At 37.2% G+C, this 23001-nt stretch overlaps 1 protein-coding gene across 8 annotated transcripts in view; it reads right to left on the minus strand.

Moving 5' to 3' along the window:
* DENND6A (DENN domain containing 6A) overlaps nt 1-22580 on the minus strand; it is an 85379-nt gene extending 62799 nt beyond the window's left edge. For 3 of the 8 annotated variants that reach the window (XR_010024908.1, XR_010024909.1, XM_063115002.1), the window contains exon 1: nt 22238-22579. Coding sequence is in view for 6 of the 8 variants with exons in the window: in XM_063115002.1 (XP_062971072.1) it covers nt 22238-22474 (237 nt within the window). In the remaining 2 variants the exon portion in view is untranslated. Of the gene's footprint in view, nt 1-22237 lie in introns of all 8 variants that reach the window. The other 5 variants (XM_063115001.1, XM_063115000.1, XM_063114999.1 and 2 more) reach the window with 2 other exon arrangements.
* Between the last annotated feature and the right edge of the window lie 421 nt (nt 22581-23001).

Below are 23001 nucleotides of genomic sequence, written 5' to 3' on the forward strand. Positions count from 1 at the left end.
AGCAACTGCTTACCAGATGACCAGACATCAATGCAGAGATACAAGAAATACAAAAAAGAAAAGAAAATATGACACCACCAAAGGAATACAGTAATTATCAAGTACCAGACCGAATAGAGCAGGAAACCCTTGAAATAACTGCGAAAGAATTCAGAGTAACAATCTTAAAGAAACTTACTCAGATATGAGAAGACCCAGTTAGACAACTCAATGAAATAAAAAAGTATCCAGAGTATGAAGGAGTGAGTTTACAAAGAGATTTAAAAAGAATGAAGCAGAACTCCTGGAAGTGAAAGATTCATTCAACAAAATAAAAAACACAACCACGAGTTTAAGCAGCAAATTAGAGCAAGAAAAAAGAATTTCTGATCTTGAAGACAGTCTTTTTGAAATAACCCAGATGGACCAAAAAAAAAAGAAAAAAGAATTTTAAAAAATGAAGAAAACCTAACAGAGCTATCAGACAAACTTAAGTGCACAAACATCCAAACCAGGGATGTTCCAGAACAGGAGAAAGGAAAATGCATTCAAAACCTATTCAATGAAATAATAACAGAAAACTTCCCAGTCATAGGGAGAGACATGGACCTTCAGATCCAGGAGGCTCAAACATGCCCAAACAGATTCAACCCAAAAAGATCCTCTCCAAGACACAGTATAGTCAAACTGGCAAAGCTCGGGTATCTTAAAAATGGCACGAGAAAAGTATCAAGTCACCTATAAGTGAGTCCTCAACAGAAACTCTATAGGACAGAAGAAAATGGGATGATATATTCAAAATACTAAAAGAAAAAAACTGCCAGCCCAGAATACTATACTCAGTAATGCTATCCTTCTGAAATGAAAAAGAAATAGTATTTGCCCAGACAAACAAAAACTGTGGGAGTTCACTACCACACAATCAGACCTACAGGAAATCCTCAAGGGAGTCCTGAATCTGGAATCCAAAAAACAACAATCACTACCACAAATACACAAGAAAGAACAAAACCCTCTGGTAGAAGAAAAATACAAATGATAAACAGAAAGAAACTAAATCTTACCACCTTAAAAAACCAACAAACATTGAAGATAAACAATAAGGGCCGAGCCCGTGGCGCACTCGGTAGAGTGCTGCGCTGGGAGCACGGCGACGCTCCCGCCGCGGGTTCGGATCCTATATAGGAATGACCAGTGCACTCACTGGCTGAGTGCCGGTCACGAAAAAACGACAAAAAAAAAGAAGATAAACAATAAAAGAGGAAGAAAGGAGCAAGAGATATTTATAACATCCAAAAGAAAAGCAACAACATATCAGGAGCAAGACAATACCTTTCAATAACAACCCTAAATGTAAATGGATTAAACTCCCCACTCAAAAGACACAGACTAACTGATTGGATTAAAAAGCTGGACCCAACTATATGCTGCCTTCAAGAGACTCACCTCACCTGTAAAGACACACACAGACTAACAGTGAAGGGATGGAGTAAGATATACCATGCAAATGGAAACCACAAATGAGCAGGAGTAGCTATTCTTATATCAGATAAAAGAGACTTTAAACCAAAAACCATAAAAAGGGACAAAGAAGTCCACTATAATATGATAAAGGCATCCATCCAGCAAGAAGACATGACAATCATAAATATACATGCAGTAAACACTGCAGAACCAATATATAAAGCAAATCCTATTAGATCTAAAGAAAGATATAGACCCAATACAATAATAGATGGGGACCCAAACACTCCTCTCTCAGCATTGGACAGATCATCTTGGCAACAAATCCACACAGAAGCACGGGATTCAAACTATGCTTTAGACCAACTGGACCTGGCAGATATCTACAGACCACTTCATTCCACAACTACGGAATATACATTCTCCCCATCAGCACATGGCACATTCTCCAGAATAGACCATATATTAGATCATAAATCAAGTCTCAACAATTTTAAAAAACTGAAATCATTTCAAGTATCTTTTCAGACCACAACAGATTAAAACTAGAAGTCAATAACAAATGAAATTCTGGAAAATATACAAATACATGAAAACTAAACAACATGCTCCGGAACAATCTATGGATCCAAGAAGAAATTAAACAGGAAATCAAAAATTTCCTGAAACTAATGAAAATAAAGACACATCATACCAAAATCTGTGGGATACCGCAAAAGCAGTACTAAGTGTGAAGTTTATGCAAAAAATGCTTACATCTAAAGAATAAAAAGATTTCAAATAAACAACTTAATGTTACACCTCAAAGAACTCAAAAAACAAGAACAATCCACTCCCAAAATTAGTACAGGGAATGAAATAATTAAGATTAGAGCTGAACTAAATGTTAATAGAAACCCCCAAAAATGATACAAAAGATCAACATAACAAAAAGTTGGTTTTTTGAGAAGATAAACAAAACCATTAGCTAGGCTGATTAAAAAAGAAGAGAGAAGACTCAGATAACAAAAATCAGAAATAAAAAGGAGATATTACAGTCAATACCAAAGAAATACAAAGAATCATTAGAGACTATTATGAACAACTATACACCAACAAATTTGAAAACCTGGAGGAAATGAATAAATTCCATTAATACAAACTACCACAACTGAACCAAGAAGAAAGAGAAAACCAGAACAGACCAATAACAAGCAACAAGATTGAAGCAGTAATCAGTAGTCTCCCAGCAAAGAAAAGCCCAGGACCAGATGGCTTTACTGCTGAATTCTACCAAACCTTTAAAGAGGAATTAATACCAATTATCCTCAAACTATTCCAAAAAATTGAAACAGAAGCCATTCTCCCAAACTCATTCTATGAGGCCAGCATCACCCTGATGCCAACCCCAGACAAAGATGCAATGAAAAAAGAAAACTACAGGCCAATATCTCTGATGAACATAGTAACAAAAATCCCCGAACAAAATATTAGCAATAGAATAAAGTAACACATCAAAAAAATTATACACCATGATCAAGTGGGATTCATCCCAGGGATGCAAGGATGGTTCAACATATGCAAGTCAATAAATGTGATACAGTACATCAACAAAATCAAGGACAAAACCATATGATTATCTCAAAAGATGCAGAAAAAACATCACAAAATTCAATATCCCTTCATGATAAAGACTCTCAGCAAATTAGGTATAGAAGGAAAGTATCCCAACACAATAAAAGCCGTATATGGCAAACCCACCATCAATATCATCCTGAATGGGGAAAAGGTGAAAGCTTTTCCCTTAAGAATAGGAATAAGACAAGAATGTCCACTCTTTTTTTTTTTTTAAGATGACCAGTAAGGGGATCATAACCCTTGACTTGGCATTGTTAGCACCATGTTCACCCAGTGAGCTAACCGGCCCTCCCTATATTGGATCTGAACTCGTGGCCTTGGTGTTATCAGCATCACACTCTCCCAAGTGAGCCACGGGCCGACCCCAAGAATGCCCACTCTTACTGCTCCCATTTAACATAGTATTGGCAGTACTAGCCAGAGCAATCAGACAAGAGAAAGAAATAAAGGGCATCCAGATTGGAAAAGACAAAATCAAACTGTCCCTGTTTACAGATGGCATGATCCTATATATAGAAAAACCTAAAGACTCTACAAAAAAACTCTTAGAGCTGATAAACAATTTCAGTAAAGTTGCAGGGTACAAAATCAACATGCAAAAATAAGTAGTGTTTTAATATTCCAATAACAAACTAGCAGAAAAAGAAATCAAGAAAGCAAGCCCATTTACAATAGTCACCAGAAAAATAAAATACCTAGGAATCAATTTAACCAACAAGGTAAAAGATCTTTACAATGAGAATTACAAATCCCTGCTGAAAGAAATTGAAGAGCTCACAAAAAAATGGAAAGACATTTCATGCTCTTGGATTGATAGAATTAACACCATGGAAATGTCCATACTACCCAAAGGGATCTACAGGTGCAATCCCCATCAAAATGCAATCCCCATCAAAATACCAATGACATTCTTCACAGAAACAGAAAAAACAATCCTAACAGAATAATAAAAGACCCCAAACAGCCAAAACAATCCTGAGGAAAAAAAAAAGCCAGAGGCATAACATTTCTGGCTTCAAGTTACACCACAGAGCAATAGTAACCAAATCAACATGGTACTGTCATAAAAATAGACACTCAGACCAATGGAACAGCATAGAGAACCCAGAAACAAACCCACATATTTACAGCCAACTGATCTTTGACACAGACAACAAGAACATACATCAGGGAAAAGACTGCCTCTTCAATAAATGATTCTGGGAAAACTGGACATCCATATGTAGAAGAATGAAACTAGACCCGTACCTCTCGTCATATACCAAAATCAAGTCAAAATGGATGAAAGTCTTAAATATAAGACCTGAAACTATAAAACTCCTAAAAGAAAACATAGGGGAAACACTTCGGGAATTAGGACTGGGCAAAGAATTTATGAACATGACCCCAAAAGCATAGGCAACAAAAGAAAAAAATAAACAACTGGGATTATATCAAACTAAAAAGCTTCTGCACAGCAAAAGGAACAATTAACAGAGTGAAAAGACAACCTATAAAATGGGAGAAAATATTTACAAACTAGGCATGAGACAAGGGATTAATATCCGAAATAGGTAAGGAGCTCAAACAACAGTGAAAAACAAGTAACCTGATTAAAAAATAGGCAAAGGAGCTAAACAGGCATTTCCCAAAGGAAGATGTACAAATGGCCAACAGATACATGAAAAAATGCTCAACATCACTAAGCATCAGGCAAATGCAAATCAAAACCACAGTGAGATACCATCTCACCCCAGTTAGACTGGTCATTATCAAAAAGACAGAGAATAACAAACATTTGTGAGGTTGCAGAGAAAGGGGAACCTACACTGTTGGTGGGACTGAAAATTAGTTCAGCTGTTAGGGAAAACAGTACGGAGATTCTTCAAACAACTACAGATAGAACTGCCATATGATCCAGAAATCCTGCTGCTGGGTATATACCCAAGGGAATAAAATCATCATGTGAAAAAGATACCTACATTCACATGTTTTTCACAGCTCTATTTACAATAGCCAAGAACTGGAACCAACTTAAATGCCCACGGACAGATGACCGGATAAGGAAAACGTGGTGTATATATATATATACAATGGAATACTACTCTGTCATAAAAAGAAATGAAATTCTGCCATTTGCAGCAACATGGATGAACTTAGAGAAAATTATGTTAAGTGAAATGAGCCAGGCACAGAAAGAGAAATACCACATCTCCTCTGTCATAAGTGGAAGCTAAAAAAAATAAAATAAAATGGAAAGAAAGATACAACAGTCACAATAATTCATTGAACTTTCAAAAGGAGAGAACAGAACTGAAGCCATCAGAAGTGGGGAAGAGCAGGGAAGAGAGGGTTAGCGAAAAATTGGTAAAGGGCCACAAAATATGATTACATTGTGTAATACTGAATACACTAATTACCCTGATTTGAGTACCATATATTGCACGTGGGTAATGATATTCAATGCTGTATTCCACAGAATCAATTATGTTTCAATAAAAAAAAAACAGTTCATAAACTTTAACAATGAAAAAGGGAGAAGCTGAGAGAAATGAGCAGGTTTACAATTTTTTTTCTTACCTAATATGTCAAAATTATCTCTAAAAGATTGATGAAATCTTGAGTTATCAAGAATAATTTACCAATTGAATTACGAATAACTCAAAGCTTACTGAATCTTTTCTTTGGAAGCCTCTAATCTAAAGAGAACTTGTTCTATCTTTCAGCTGGTATCTACTTCAAGAAATAATAATTTTCAATTGATTCCAAGAAATAATACACATCACTAACTACTTACCAAAAGAAAAATGAAAAATAAATATTATCTGCAGTTTAAGAAATCTCAAGAACTATCTCCCACCATAAATCCTATCCTAATTTCTCTGATCCCTTTAGTGATCGTTAGTTTAGTGCCTGCAGTGACTGACCATAGCCGCCTTCTGAGGGAAACTGCTCCACAGCCCCTGCAAAGGAAGCAGTACTAGGCAAGAGCAGCTACTTCCAGAACAAACCCTTGTAAACACCACACCCAAGGCCAACCAACTGCCATGTTATGACCAACTTGACCTTCTTATGTTATGACCAACTTGACCTTCTTAGGAGACGAACAATAAGTTTATCGAAGTGACAAAAAGTAGGTACTCAATACTTCTTGACTGATTTACTGGCCCTAATCCACATTACTGACGTACAGAAGGCATCTTGCAGCAGTGGCAGTAATGCCTATCCCGCATGGCATCAATTATCAAAGACCAGTGATTTTCAAACAGGACACCAGAGGTGCCTTAAAGGCCATGTAGCAGTGCTAAGGGGCTGTCTGAAGTTGAGAGTCAGGCCTCCAACACATACGCACATACATATACACACAATTTAGTCTTCCCTGCATTACAGGCACCATAACTCAGAAGTCTGCAAACTTTCCAAATTCCCAGTAGTTTGTAGTTTAGTTTTGTTTTGATGAAAAGAAACTTTAAATTGGTATGTAGTTAAATCAACAGACTTTTTACTTTGTGATTTCACTTCCTACTCTTACTCTTAGAAAGTCTTTCCCTAATTCTTATCAGTTAAATCCTTGTTTTCTAAAGCATGGCACACATGCCAGTGGATCATTATACGGTACATAGACCTTTTTTAAATTTTAATTGTTGCAAGTATTTATTTTAAGGTGTGTTAAAAAAACACTCAAATCAAGATAGAAGATAGCATTGATACAAATGCTTAAGACATAAATAAATTTAAAAAGTGGCAGGGGGGTATAAAAATCCAATTAAGGAAAAATATTAAATAATGGCACAAATAATGTGACAAGAAATGACTGAAATTTGGAAAACAACGATGAACTAAGTTTTTGAATATTTTCTTCTAATACTTTGTGGGGCTTTTTCTTTATTTAATTCTGAGCTAGAGCTCATATTTTCTTGTGTTTTTTTTAATCAAATTACCAATTTTGTCAACACTATTTGTTCCAAACAAACAAAAAACCCTATTTCCCATTGATATGTGATGCTTTTCTGTTATCTTTTAATAACTTTTTCTACCTCTTCACATTTCATATCATTTTAATGAATCCTCTACAGTGAAAGGGCAGAAAAATGGAAAGAAACCAAGTCCTTACAGCATTACTTAAACTATAAATTCAACTGCACCTTGGGTTAGGCTTACCTGTAGACTTTGTAATAACATGGATCAATAAACTCTGTTTTCTTATGCCAGTTTGGCCTAAGTTTCCATCACTTTTAAGAGAAAGAATCATGATTTTTTTTTTTTTTTCCTTAATGGCACAAGGTACTGCTAGGTCCTAATCCACCAGATTGCAAACATTCTTCCTGGCTTTGCATATTATGTGAAGTCTGACTCATTCCCCTAACAGCTATAACCCTTTGTCAGTCCCTAACTAGAGGCACTTGGTAGAGGTTAATTATATTCTACTCTCTGCAAACTGCTAAGTCATCTTTAACACCCAACCATCTAAATGCTGAACAATTCAGCCGTTTTTGTCAAAATCAGTTACTCATCCAGTATCTCATTAAACCTGTCAGAGACATCTCATTTAGTCATTCTTAACCTACTTAGCAGTCTTAGAATCATTTCTCCTGGTACTTTTTTCCCAGGATAAATATAGCTTTATAGAATATGTTCTTGATGTTTTAATTTTAACAGATATCCCTTCAGATTATCAGAAATCAATACGGAATTCTCCCACCACAAAAATGCCTTGATACATAGCTACTATTTTCTTCTGAGAAATACATCCTTCCATACCCATAAAGAGCACCTCACACACTGAATTCCCATCAAAGGTGGCATAAAATGGTGGCTGGTTTCTAAAGCGGCAATGAAAATAGACTAACATTAGATGGTGGTTACTCAATACCCAGATGTTGGTTACTAAATACCATTGTCTAATAAAAAGAATCAGAGCTCCTTGAGAGGTGGCTGATTATAGAGCCAGGGCAGGAAAAGTACAAGATCAGCCTGTAGCATCTTGTGATAACAAAAAGAAAGGAAGAGTTCAAAAAAACAAAACAAAACAAAAAAGGGCATATCTAAAGGACACAGGAGCCAACCTAAAAGATGTGCCAATGTTCAAAGCTGGAACAAAACAACAACAGTACTGGATTATAATCCAAATAATAAAAAAGTATCCTTGATATACACAAACAAATAAATAAATGAGATGGAACAATTCTTCCTCATAGAAGAATTCAAAATAATAATTGTAGAAGGAATAAGGAAAACAGAAAATCACTACTGGAACTCCAGAGTAATAACTGCTACAGGAAAAATCCACTTACAGATGCTGAAATTAGCAGGCAAAATTTGAGAAACAAGACATTACACAGTCTCAAAGTATCTCCCCCCAAATAAATATTTATCAATTACAAAGGGAAAAATAATAACTTTACAGTGCAGAAACCAACCAAACACCATCTTAACCAAGTGATCAAGATTAGAATCACAAGTAGTAAGACATATTCACATCTCTGATATGATGCACTGAGAAGTTCCCCTGACTTCTCATACTCCTTGATATGATGTACTGAGAAGGGCATATCACCTCTAGGGTACTCTTCAGAAAAACCCAAACTGAGGGACCTCCTATCAAACAGCTGACCAGTAGTCTTCCAAAGAGTCAAGGTCATGAAATAAAAGGAAACAGTGAGGAACTATGGAGGCAGGAAATCTATACGCAATGCGGGAAACTGCATTGGGTCCTGAAACAGGAAAAGGACATTAGTTGAAAAACTGGTAAAGTCTGAAAAGACTCTATAGTTTAGTAAATAGTATCACACCAATGTTATTTTCTTAGTTTTGACTATTGTATCATTTTTATGTAAAATGTTAATTTTAGGGGAAGCTGAGTGAATTATTTCTCCAACTCTTATGTAAGTCTAAAATTATCTTAAAATGAAAATTTTTTTTAAAAAAGTAACACCCTATCAGAGCATATACAATAATTAACTCAAAGTGGATCAAAGACCTAAATATAAGAGCTAAAACTATAATACTTCTGGGAAAAAACACAGGAATTAATCTTCATGACCTTAAATTAGGCAATGGTTTCTTAGATACCACCCCAAAAGTACAAGCAACTGAAGAAAACAAATAAATTGGATTTCATCAAAATGTAAAACTTTTGTGCTTCAAAGAACACTATGAAGAAAGTGAAGACAACCCACAGAATGAAAGAAAATATTTGCAAATTGCTACTGTCTGAATGTTTGTGTCCTCCCAAAATTGACATGTTGAAGCCTAACCCCCAAGGAGATGGTATTAGGATTTGGGAAGTGATCAGGCCGTTAGGGCAGAGACCTCGTAATTGGGATAGGGCTCTTCTAAGAGACTTTAGAAGACTAGTTCCTCTCTTCTACCATGTGAAGACACAGCTAGAAGGCACCATCTATGAATCAGAAAATGGGCTCTCACCAAACCCCAAGTCAACCACTGCCTCGATCTTGAACTTCCCAGTCACCAGTACTGTGAAAAATAAACTCCTATTGTTTATAAGATACCCGGTTTATGGTATTTTGTTATAGCAGCCTGAACAGACTAAGACCACAAATCACATTACTTGGTAACAGTCTAGTATACAGGATATGTAAACAACTCTTACAATTCAACAATAAAAAGACAAATAAACCAATTTTAAAATGGACAAAGAATGTGAATAGACATTTCTCCAAAAAAAATATTAAAATGGCCAATAAGCACATGAAAACACATTCTACAGCATTAGTTATTAGGGAAATGCAAATAAAACAATAAGATACCACTCATATCCACCAGATGGCTGTAATCAAAAGGATGGACAATAACAAGCATTGGCAAGGATGTAGAGAAACTAGAACCATAATATATTTCTGGTAGAAAACAGTTTAGTAGTTTCTCAAAAAGTTACTCGTAGTTACCATATGGCCCAGCAATTTCCCTCGTAGGTATATATCCAAGTAAAGTGAAAACATACATTCATACAAAAACTTGTACACAAATATTCACAGCAGCAATATTCATAATAGCCAAAAAGCAAAAACAATCTAAATTTCTATCAAATGATAAATGAATAAACAAAATGTGACATATCTATACAATGGTATATTATTCAGCCATAAAAAGGAAAGAAGCACTGATACATACTATGTCATGGATAAACCTTGAAAACACTACGCCAAGTGAAAGAAGCCAGACACAAAAGGCCACATGTCATATGAGTTCCATTCATATGAAATGTACATAATACATAAATCCATAGATACTGAAAATAGACTAGTGGTTTCCAGGGGCTAGAGAGAAAGGAGAATGGGTATACAGTTTCTTTTCGGGGTGATAAAATGTTCTGGAATTAGATAGTAGTGATAGTTGCACAATCTTGTGAAACACTAAACACCACTGAAACCACTGAACTGTATACTTTAAAAGTATTAATTTTATGGTATGTGAATAGCAGAATTTTTTTAAAAAAGAAACATAAGCATAGCTAATAATTCAAACCTTAAAAAGTCATATAATCAAAATTATAGTCTCTCTCCCCACTGACCTCAAGGTCTCTCTCCTCTAATACAATAAGCATTATTAAAAATTTTCTGGATATCTTTCAAAGAAAAATTATACATGCATTTTTCTTAACGTAAGTATTATATTCTCTATTTCACACCCTGCTTTTTCATTCAGCATTTCAGTACATGATCTATTCACTAATCCTAAACATGCTTTGAACTTTCCTGCTTCCTCCCTCACTCACCATTTTGAATCTGCCTATCAAATTCTATCCAGCCCCCGGAATAAGTAATTTCCATTTTCTCTTTTTGTAATTTCTGCAATTTTTCTTCAGTAAATATATATGTATATTTTTTTTGTTATATAAAAGTTTAAATTATGTAGACTTTAAGGTTCAAATCAATTTTCACCTTCCGCCAGAAATTTTCCCTTAGTTTCTGGACCACTTACTACCAGCTGTTATTTATTTCTTCAGTTAAATTCCTAGAGAGAAGGAATTCTCATGTCTTTATCTTTTGATTAAGATACCTAATAAAACCCTTTACACATGGTAAGTGCTAAGTAAACAAATTATTATGGCCTATCCAAAAGTCTCAGTATTAAAATAAGTACCAACAAAAATTTAATGATGCTACCCTTAATATTGATCCTATATTACCTATGAAGGACACTACAGGTTAGGTGGGAATTCATTAAATGAGTAATGAATTCATTAACTGACAGAATTCAAATAAACTAGACCAAAAGTGTAACTATTTCATTATTTCTGAAAAACTCAATAAACAATTATAATAGCTAACATTTATCAAGTGTTTCCCTTGTGCCAGGCACTGTGCTGTATCAATTAACCCTCACAAATATATTGAGAAGTGGGAACTATTATCATTTCACTTCAGCATCTACCCATAGTTATGAATTGTTATCAGAATATCTACATTCAGGAAATCTAATACTTATGTCATTGACATAGGTCACACTGGACTGGATTCAGTTATTCTTTTCTACAAAGAGAAGAAGTTGTCTACTGTGCATTTCACAAGATATTAAAGCATTTTGCCATCTAAAGGACCATAAAAATGCTGAAAGTAACACGTACATAATTCACAAAATGGCCCTAGTACTATTATTACATTTAGTATTAGCACATAAAGGGGAAGATTTGGGGCAATAAAGGCAAACTACCACTGCCAATAACTCAGGAATTTTAGCTCAAGTTACCAATGGCATTTCACATGTCTGCTTTGCTTTGGTTTTCTATAAATAATAGACAAAAGTAGCTTAACTTTTTACCAAGGATAACACAGTATAGTGGAGAAAAATCAAGCTTTGGAGTCAGAAGGACCTGGGTTCAAATTCTTACTTAAAGTGTGTAGTTTTGGGCAATTACCTCTTAAGTTGCGGTTTCCTTATTTTAAAAAGTTTATAATGTGGGCCGAGCCCGTGGCGCACTCGGTAGAGTGCTGCGCTGGGAGCGCGGCGACGCTCCCGCCGCGGGTTCGGATCCTATATAAGAATGACCAGTGCACTCACTGGCTGAGTGCCGGTCACGAAAAAGAAAAAAAAAAAAAAAAAAGTTTATAATGTTACTTAATAATTAGAGTGATTGAAAGGAATAAATGAGATAATACAAGTACAGTTGAACTTCTCTAGTTTTTCTAATCCTCATTTATCTTCCAATTCCCTTAATAAGAAACTACCAGTTAGCACCAAGTATGAGGGTTATAATAGTGAACAGAGAGTGATAATAAGAAATTATCAAACATAAGTAGTAAGAAAGAAATCAAACATAAGTAGCCAGTTAGAAGCAGATTATTTATCCTAAATTATTGGTATAGCAACTAAAACAAACTTTCTCTTTAAATCATAAGTCTATTAAAGAAGCAACCCAGGCTCTTAGTTTTACATCCTCTATGTGAATCCACATAGCATGGCCTGGAGCTATTGAACCCTTGCTGTGTGCCAGACACTGCGCACAGTGCTCCACACACTTTAACTCTTAACAGCAACTCTGTGAGATTGGTTCCACTACTCCTGTTTATACAAGAGGGGCAGGGGCTGGCCAGTTAGCTCAGTTAGAGCATGGTGTTAAAACAGCAAGGCTAAGGGTTCAGAACCCGTACAGGCCAGCTGCCAGAAAATAAAAAATAAAAGAGGGGCTGAAACAGAGAGATTGAGTGACTTCACCAAGATACACACCTAGTAAGTGCTGAAACCAGGATGCCACTGCTGGTCTAACATTACAATCCACTAAATTACTACTTTAGCCTGCCTCTCACAAGTCAACTAATCAAAGCATCTCAAGCCAGACAGTTTGAAATAGCAGCTCTCAAACTTTCTGGTCCCAGGACCCTTTTACATTCTTAAAATTTACTGAAGCCTCCAAAGAACTTCTCTTTATTTAAGTTACATCTATCAACAATCACCATATTAGAAACTAAAAGTGATCATTACAAAAATCTGTTGATTTATTCCAAAATAATAACCTATTACTTAACATATTCTATTTTTATAAAAAGTACCTATATATCCAAACAAAATAAAACAAAAATATTAGTAAAAAAAATGACATTGTTTTTACATCTTTGAAAATCTCTTTAATGTCTAGCTTAATTGAAATAGCTAGATTCTCATATCTGCTTCTGCCTTCAATCTATTGCCATATCTTCTTTCAGTTGAAGTACACGAAGAAAAGCCATCCTCCTAAACAGAAAGATCCTCTAGATCTCCTGAAATGGTCTCAGGAACCCCCAAAAGTCCTCAGACCACATTTTTAGAACAGCTGGTTTAAAGAAAAACAGAAAAGTATATCTAAAGAAATACTTCAAAAATGTACACCCCAAACATGCCTTCCCATAATAATCATCTGGAATTCTAAGTCTTTTTTGGCAGCTGTCTGGTACTAGGACCCAAACTCATGATCTTAGTGTTATAAGGCCATGTTCTAACCAACTGAGCTAACCAGCCAGCCCTGGAATTCTAATCCTGATACAGCAGTCCCGGGGTGAAGCCCCAGAATCCTCATATGTTACAAATGCCCAAGATGATTCTTATAATCAGAAAAATAAAATAACTCAAACAGATGAAATCCTAATGATATAAAAATAGCTTAAATTCACTGATATAAATATTTAGCCTCATTTTCATTAAGTATTAATAGATATTTCCACATTCTAGGATGAAACAGAACACAATCCTTTATTCCAAAGTTATACAATGGTGTAGAATTTTCATGCACATATATCTTTGGCTCCCAAAAAACTCAAAGTTACTATTTCATTTTTAAAAGTTTATATCGTTCACACACACACAAAAACGGGGGGGGGGGAGAAGATATCACAACCACAATTACCTGAAGTTGATACAACAAGCAAACAGAAAGGACATTGTTGGGGGGGAGGAGGGGAGGGAGAAGGGAGGGAGGTTTTGGTGATGGGGAGCAATAATCAGCCACAATGTATATCGACAAAATAAAATTAAAATAAATAAAATAAAATAAAATAAAAGTTTATATCGTAAAACCCAAGCTTAGAAATCTGTCAAAATAAGGGCTAGCTGGTTAGCTCAACTGGTTAGAGTACAGCCTTATAACACCAAGGTCACAGATTCAGATCCCAGTACCAGCCAGCCACCAAAAAAAAAAAAGATACAGAAATCCATCAAAATAAATCTTTAATCAAATAAGATTATAACTGCTCCTAGATAAGGCAGTAAACACTTGTCTCACAATATCATTCTTCCCTTCTTCCTTTACTAATACAAACTTTTGAATTTTAGGCAGGCATACTGCCCAGAATGAAGATTTCCCAACCTCCCTTGCAGCTCAGTATAGACATGTGACGAAGTTTTGTCCTATAGTATGTGACTTCCAGATACAGGGACAAGGCAAGAATGTATCATCTATGCAGTATTTTTGTCTGACAAAAATGTATATTACACATAGATAGGAAGAGGGTGGAGAGGAGGAAAGAGGAGGAGAGAAAGCAAAAGCAAATATAAGTAGCAAAATACTAAGAACTGGTGACTGTAGGTAAGAGTTTATGAGTGTTTTCTATACCATTCTTCTAACTTGTCTAAAGGTTTAAAAATAATTCAAAATAAAAAGTTGAAAGAAAAAGTTAAATCAAAAAAAAAGAGAGAGAGATAACACTTGCTCCTTTTCCCATTTCCAATGGCTAGTGTGCAGACATGATAAGCAACCGTCTTGCACCACAAAACAGATGGCATGTGTTGAGGATGGCACAGCAAGACAGGAGGCCAGGACCATGATGACTGTGGAGCCACCACATCAGCCTTGTATTGGCTTCCTAAACTTCTCACAAAACATAAGCTTCTATCTGACTGAAGCTGGTATTAATTTGGGTCTCTGCTATAGCATATGAACTAATATGATAATCAGTGTATCAGTCTCTTTATGTGATCTGTAATCAAACTTAAAGCTATAAAAAACAAAATACCATTCTCTGTATAGTTATCTCTTGATTATGTACACAAAATGAGGATCAACTGAATTTTTACCAAACATTTTCCACCACCCCCAAAACATAACTTTGTTTTAGATTTGAAACTACCAGGACTGTCCAATAAGAATCAATTAAAATGGGGCTGGCCCGTGGCTCACTTGGGAGAGTGTGGTGCTGATAACACCAAGGCCAAGGGTTCGGATCCTTATATAGGAATGGCCAGTCAGCTTACTTCAGAGAGCGTGGTGCTGACAATACCAAGACAAGGGTTAAGATCCCCTTACTGGTCATCTTTAAAAAATAAATAAATAAATTAATTAATTAATTAAAATGATTCCACAGTTGAGCTGGCAAGGTACTGATGATATGCAGTAGTGTCAAGAAATAGAAGTTTTGGTATATGTGGCAAGGTGATCTGAGGTGAGAGGTTGGGAATTCTAGCTTGTGAGACTAAAAAAGAGAAAAAGCCCTTGAAATAAATTTAGGGAGAAAAAAAATATGTACATATACACACACGTACGTATATATCAGGACAACTGTCCTGCTGGACAACTACAAACACAAGCATGGAGTAATAAAAGAATGGTAACGATGAGAACAAAGGTTTATCATAGGAGAGCTAAGCTTTGCTAGGTGTTACAAATACAAATAGCACACTAAGAGCTGGGTTGAGGCTTCCCTGAAAAAGTGACATTTAAAGCAAACCATGAAAATGAATTAAGTATGCAAAACTGGTTACCCAATTGGTAGCACTCTTAAAAAATAGAAAAGTATGCTTGAATGCCCAGTAATGATGTCAGGCTACCTATGACTCAGTTTAGAAAAGCTCTGAGAATCCATTTGTGTTCATCTAAGACTCCAGCATAAATCTGACCCAACACGGACAGTGGTTATCCTTTGGAGGAGGTGGGTGGGAGATCAATATTGAAAGAAGACATAAGGAAATCTCTGGGGCAGTGGTAATATTCTGTTTCTTGTTCTGCATGGTAGTTATATGGGTATGTTTACTTTATGAAAAATCACCAAACTATATACTTATAATTTGTTCAATTTTCTGTATGCATGTTATACTTCAATAGAAATGTTTATTTATTTTAAAAAATGGAAAAAAATGGCATGACATCACAGTATCAGGACAGGTTGGGCCTTAGACTCCAGCTCACTCAAGGTCTAAGCTAAATTATGCTCCCTGGAAAACTTAGTTTGAACATGGAAGGAACAGTGAAGCACTTCTTTCAAAAAAGGGTAAAATTTAGATATAATTATCCATGTTTCAAATCATTCATCACAGTAAAAACAAAAAACATAAAGCATTTGTGAAAGTACTAACCGAACAGGAGTACATCTCAGATTATCTGCACACTAGAATTAAAAAATTTCATAACAGAATCAGAAGTTTTTAAACACCAAAGAAGCCTTTGTAAAATCTGGGGGTCTAATAGGCTCAGGAGGTCACTAAAGCTTTAGCCCTCAAATCATAAAATTATATCAACCTACTATTAAGTGCTACTAGTTCACAAGGAAATTTAAAGGCCACTATTAGTATACTATGCTCCCTCCTATCATAATGGCCTACCTTCCCAGCTAAACTGTAAACTCCACAGTGGTGGAGAGTGTAAGGAACATACCAGTGTCTGAAATATGGTAGTTGCCCAATAAACATCTGTTGAATACATGGCTCCATGAGACAGCATAGCAACATACAATTACACATAACACGCTTTTCAATTAAAACAGTAAACTTGCAGAGGATCAAACACTGAAACTGCAGGTTACCCAGTGTAACAGGGAAAGAAGCAAAGCAAAGGAAACAACATTTCACACAACTACCTTTATCCTTCTTAGAAGAATAAGCAGAAACTTTGCTGAGTAAGATAAAGAAAAATACCATGACTACTCCAGGCTCCACCTGGTAGGATAAGGGAGAATAGGCAGTGATTCATAAAAGCAGAAGTGGGAAAGAAAGGAGAGTCAATTTTGCTAACTGCTCTTTTAAAAATGACAAAAGTTTTTCTTCACTCCAGACCAGAGCTGGAACACTCCATCCATACACAAAGCTATTTTATGGCCCAAAATATTAAAAATTATTTATCTTCAATTCAGTTTTTTAAAAAATGGAGGGGATCAGATTTCAGAATGAAACCTATGACTTGCACAATATATTAATGATAGACTGTCCTGCTTTTTACAGATAATTTAAGTGGTCTGAAATTCTTTTCAACAAGAAGTGGGATACAAACTATATGTACATATAAACAGGCTATATCATAAATTATCAGCAAAATGAAATCTAACAAACTTATTTCCTAGGAAATGCTTTTAATACTGGCGATTCACATACAAAATTCATATCTTTTTTTTAAAAAAAATCAATTTAAGGCAAATAATGGGAGGAAATAGCTAAAAATAATCCCACACTGATGATTCAATATGCAAGGACACCAACCATAAAAGGGACTACCATATTACACATGCATTAAATGACAGGCATTAATTCTTATATGCATTATCTCACTTAGTACCTCCAACAACACTCAGGATGTTATTTTCCCATTTCAAAGTTGAAGAAAATGAGATTTACACAGTTGAAGAAACTGGCCAAAACTCAGCCAACTAGCAAATGCTCAAATCTGAAGCTTATGCTCATTTTACTAGATTGAAATTCTGTCCAAAAAGTTGACAGATCATAGCATTCAAGAGAAAGAAAGTCATCAATGATACCTCAATTCTTACAAAATCTGTTGGCCGGAGTGGTTCATGAGGTGAACTCAAATTATAGAAACATCAAGCTACTACGAAGTTTTATGAGTTCATAAGATAGACCCTCAAAGATGCAGAACACCTCCAACATGTGTGCATTGGGAACAAATAACTCCAACTGTGTTAAAAAAAAAAAAAAAGGAAATAACTAAATATCAAAACAGTTAAATTATGGTCCATAAAATTATATTTATAAAGAGTCTTTAATATTTGTGAGAATATTTATCAATAAAAGCAAACTCTTATAGTAGACATGTTTGGGGGACTGCTGCCTAACCCATGCTTTGGAACTGACCCCTCGTCCTCTTGCAGGGATGAGCTCAAGTGGTCACTACTGCCACTAAAACCCTGTCTCCTGACCACAACTACCTGAACAAAAGGCGGCACCTAACCCATGCTGAGCCAATCAGATACCACTGTACTTGCATTAAACTTCAACCTGGTTTCAAAAAAGTACAATTTGGCTAAAATCAGTACCTTGGTAACCCAAAGTAGAAGTTATGGGGGAGCAGAAATTAAGACCCTTGCAGAGGAAACTGGCCTCCGCATGGAGAATGGAACAAACACGCAAAGAGAAGCAGAGACAAAAGACTACACAGCTCCAAAGACAAAGGCAAAAAGCCAAGGGCTTTCCAAACCCCATCCCTGCTTCCTGCAACTGGACTCCAACAATCAAAATTAATCCTTGACAATCAAATTAATCCTTGAGGACCAGCCCATGGCTCACTTGGGAGAGTGTGGTGCTGATAACACCAAGGCCAAGGGTTCCAATCCCTATATAGAGATGGCCGGTTAGCTCACTTGGGAAAGTGTGGTGCTGACATCACCAAGTCAAGGGTTAAGATCCCCTTACCAGTCATCTTTAGAAAAAAAATAAAAATTAATCCTTGATAGATATAAAATTATATAAAGAAAAAAAGTATTAACAAAATTGCCAAACATTAATAGCAGTTGCCTCTTAGTAGTACAATTAGGAGTGATATTTTCTAATGTTCATAATTTTCTTTTCTTGACAAGTTTTCAACAATGAGCCTGTTATTACTCAAAAAAAATCCAAAATGAATAAATGAGGTAATTCTGGCTTCAGATAATTAAAGCTTTACTATACTTGTAAAATCAGGTAATTCAAAACTATTACTGGGGCCGAGCCCGTGGCGCACTCGGTAGAGTGCTGCGCTGGGAGCGCGGCGACGCTCCCGCCGCGGGTTCGGATCCTATATAAGAATGACCAGTGCACTCACTGGCTGAGTGCCGGTCACGAAAAAACGACAAAAAAAAAAAAAAAAAAAAAAACTATTACTGACATAGACTATATAAAATCCACGGGATTTCAAACCTTGTTTCAGAAGACACTTGGATTCTTTGGTGATGTTTCCAGGGCCACCTTAAGTTGAACACACCCTCTGTAGTCAACACTTTTTTCAAACTCTTCCCAGCTCAGAACCTCTTTAATGTCCATTTCACTTAGGACAAGGACTTCAATAGATATTTTATACAAGGTGAACCACACCCCCATCCACCCATGTCTTCAACCAATAGTAATCAGAGCGGAAACCTGCCCAAAATCAGGCCTGAGTACCTCCCTCTGGTGTCTGGAAGGAAAGAGATTCACACTCTTCACTGAAGGAGCTAAAAAGGGCAACCTCCCTATCATAAAGAACAGAAAAGCATAAATCAGTTTGCAGGGAGCATAAAGCATGAACAAGACCCCCCAAAAAAGAGCAAAAACTGGGCTGGCTGGTTTGCTTAGTTGGTTAGAGCATGGTGTCATAACACCAAGGTCAAGGGTTTGACCAGCCAGCTGCCTAATCCTCACAACAATGCCATGATATAAGTACTGTCAGCCTGTTATAAAGAGGAGGATTGTGAGGCTCAGACAAGCTAAGTAATTTGCCCAAAGTCACAAGATTCAAACCTAGGCAGCCCAACTCTAAAATCTGGGTGTTTGATCACTACTCTATACTGTCTCTGTAGTAGGGATTTAAATTCAAATAAGTGGCATTGTTCATGCATTTGTTAGAAATCTACAAATACATACTTTCTGTCATAGCAGAACAGCCTCTCAAGTCTCTCCCAAGCCTAAGATTCAACGACTGACTTTCTGATAACACAGATGGGTTCCAGGATGTTACTGTCCAAACTTAGTTTACACTACTTTTTAATCTTCCTTTTGAGCCCTCTTGGTTATGCATTATAGGATGCAGGAGTGGGGCTACTATGGGTCACTTCAATATAATTCTACACTCACCTTCTTGTCCCATTCCAGCCACCCCTCCTGTCCATTTTCAACACAGATATGGCTGCAATACAAAAGTAAAATATATTTTTCAAATACGAAAGACCTTTCAATTAACGACAGACCACATGTATGACACTAATCCCATAAGATTATAATGGCTATACCATATAGCCTAGGTGTGTAGTAAGCTACACCATCTAGATTTGTATAAGTACACTCTGTGATGTTTGCACAGATGATGAACATTAAACAACACATGACTGTGTATTGTTATATTAGTTACTAATTTGTATTCCTTTTTCTTCATTTTATAAGTGGCAAGGTACAATAGTCTACATTTCTCCCTCAGGAAAACAAGTTGTTTTGCATCTCAATTAAGGCGTTTATCTTTCTTTGGACCCTTTATTAAGAAATTTTCCCCACCCTCATCCTACAGCTTCTAAAATCAATCATTCTTAATCTGTGGACAGTGGAACAGAAGGTCCATAGAAGCATATACATAATTTTGTTTTAGTAAGCCTTTTCCTAGGGGAAAGTATATGGCGCTCATCATATTTTTTAAAAGACCCATGAAGCAAAAAGAACTACTGAGCTAAAGAAAACTTACAGTAGTAGCATATGCTATGGGAAATGAAAGTCAAAATAAGTCCTCTAATGATTCACATTTCCGCAGCACCTCAACTATGTTTTCTGTTTATTTAGCCAAAAAACATACTCATGTTATAAAGAATGTCCCAAATGATAAGAATCTAAAAGGATCTCCTTTAGCTATTTAAAAATGCAATCAACTGCAACAACCCAGTCCTAGGATACCTAGTTAAATTGTATTTTGCCATACATATAATTTCGGGTTAACAAGTCAATGAAAATGATAAATGGCTTATAAATCTCTTCTTCAGTCTTTGAAAACTGTTTTTCCTACCTCAATAAGATAAAGAATTGTTCATGTATTCACTCATTCTATCAACATTTATTTTTGTTTGTTTGTTTGTTTGTTTTTGTCTTTTTTCGTGACCGGTAAGGGGATCGCAACCCTTGGCTTGGCGTCGCCTGCACCCCGCTTAGCGCACCGGCCAGGCCTATATAGGGGCCAGCCCTATATAGGATCCGAACCTGCGCGGCGCGAGCGCCGGTGCGCTCCCAGTGCCGCACTCTCCCGAGTGCGCCACACGGTCGGCCCCAACAAGTATTTATTGAATGCCACTATGTACCAGGCACTGCATTTGGCCCTATCAGCTACTGTGATTAATTCTTGGTTCTTCTCTAAATTGTTGTCTCAATCTACAAATAAAAGTTAGAGCATATCATCATATTTGCTTGCCTAGCAACTAGCATAATGCCTAAATCTTAGTGGGAATTTAATGTGTATAGAGTTGTGTAATGAGAGAAGACAGTATGAATACAAAAGTAGCTTCGCATTAAGAAAAACCTCTCTGGCCAATTTTTTTTAGTCAACTCAGTCACTAAAGTCAGAATGAAATTAAAATCTGTCACCGACACCAAAAAATAGAAGCAAAAGCTTCTAAACATACATCCTTCTGATAACGTTTTTCTTGGACATACAAAGACAAGGAATCTCTTAGTGCTACAAAAAGGACCCTAAACAATGTCAGGAATGGATAAGATTCGAAGGCCTTTCAATAGGTGCCATAAATATAGATGGAAAACTTTACTGATTCGCAAGCAAACTATTTTCCCTATACTCATCTTGACATTAGCTTCCAGGCCCCACTGTGCCAAAACCAACATCAAGAAATAACAGAAATGAGGAACAAAAGGAGCAAAGGGGGAAAATGCGTGCTGAGATAAACATTTCAGCTCAGGCTGAGTGGAATGCTCTAACTAAAAGTTACTGCAAATGACCAAAACAACCTATGAGTCTAAAAAGTTGGTTATGCAAGTCTGGCTATTATAGTTCACCATATATCAAGGGCATTGTTCCCTTCTTGAAAAAGTCCCAAACAAACATCCTGCCTGCAGCCCTCTCCGGGTTCCGCTAACCTTAGTTATTTCTGTGACTCTGGGTTTAAAAAAAAAAAAAAAGACAAACATCAAGTATTGAGGAGGGGCCTAGAGAGAACTTTTCACCCCTAACAGCAGCCCAAGATCCTCCCACGGGAACGCCGATGGACCGCAGCTCAGCCCCAGCGGCGGAGGGGAGGCCGGCCACGCCCGGATGCACGGCGGCTGGGGTCCAGCCCCGGCGTGGGGGCGGAGCGCAGAGACAGGGTGGGCGGGGCCTCACCTCCACGGCCTGGCCCAGCTCCAGATCGAAGCCCACCACACACACGCAATGAAGCCAGGCCGAGAAGCCGTCCCAGCGCAGAAGGCCCCGGCCGCGGCCATCGTCCTCTTCATCGTCCTCCGCCAAGGCTCCCGCCGCCACAAGGGCCGGGGCCTCACGCCCCTCGGTCACCGCCACAGCCTCGTCCAATGACCCTCGGGAGCCGGGTCCCAATGCCGCCGGGCCCCGCAGAGCCATCCGCCACCCCTTTGCTGTTCGCGCCGCCTCCACCGCAGACCGCGCAGCGCGGTGCGCTCTTCTCGGCGCAGGCGCAGCCGCCGCTGCTGCAGCCGCCGGGGACCGCTCGGTCGGGGCGGGGCCGCGGGCCACGTGACTCTGGGAGCCAGACTGCGCGGATCCTTCCGGAGCACGGCGGTGGCGCGGGGACGTCACGCTGCCGCTTGTCTAGAACTGTGAAGCCGGTATTAGCCTTGTCTTACAGCTGTTTAGGATTGAAACGGTGGTTTACGAATCCTTGTCACCCGTGTTCTCAGTCCAGTGATCAGTGAATGAATTATTCTTGGAATGACACCGTTCGTAATTATTATAATAAGGTGTTAAATTATTAACAGAATGGTGACAGTGGCTAGCATTTATTGAATACTGTGCCAGTTGATATGCTATGTACAAGTACAAATATTTACAAATATGACTTTATTGAATCCTCATCTCGCAAGTAGGTAGACATTATTTATTTTTACAGATAAGGCAATTGAAGTTCTGAG

This window comes from Cynocephalus volans, chromosome 11 (assembly GCF_027409185.1).
Source record: "Cynocephalus volans isolate mCynVol1 chromosome 11, mCynVol1.pri, whole genome shotgun sequence".
NCBI classification, from domain to species: Eukaryota; Metazoa; Chordata; class Mammalia; order Dermoptera; family Cynocephalidae; genus Cynocephalus; species Cynocephalus volans.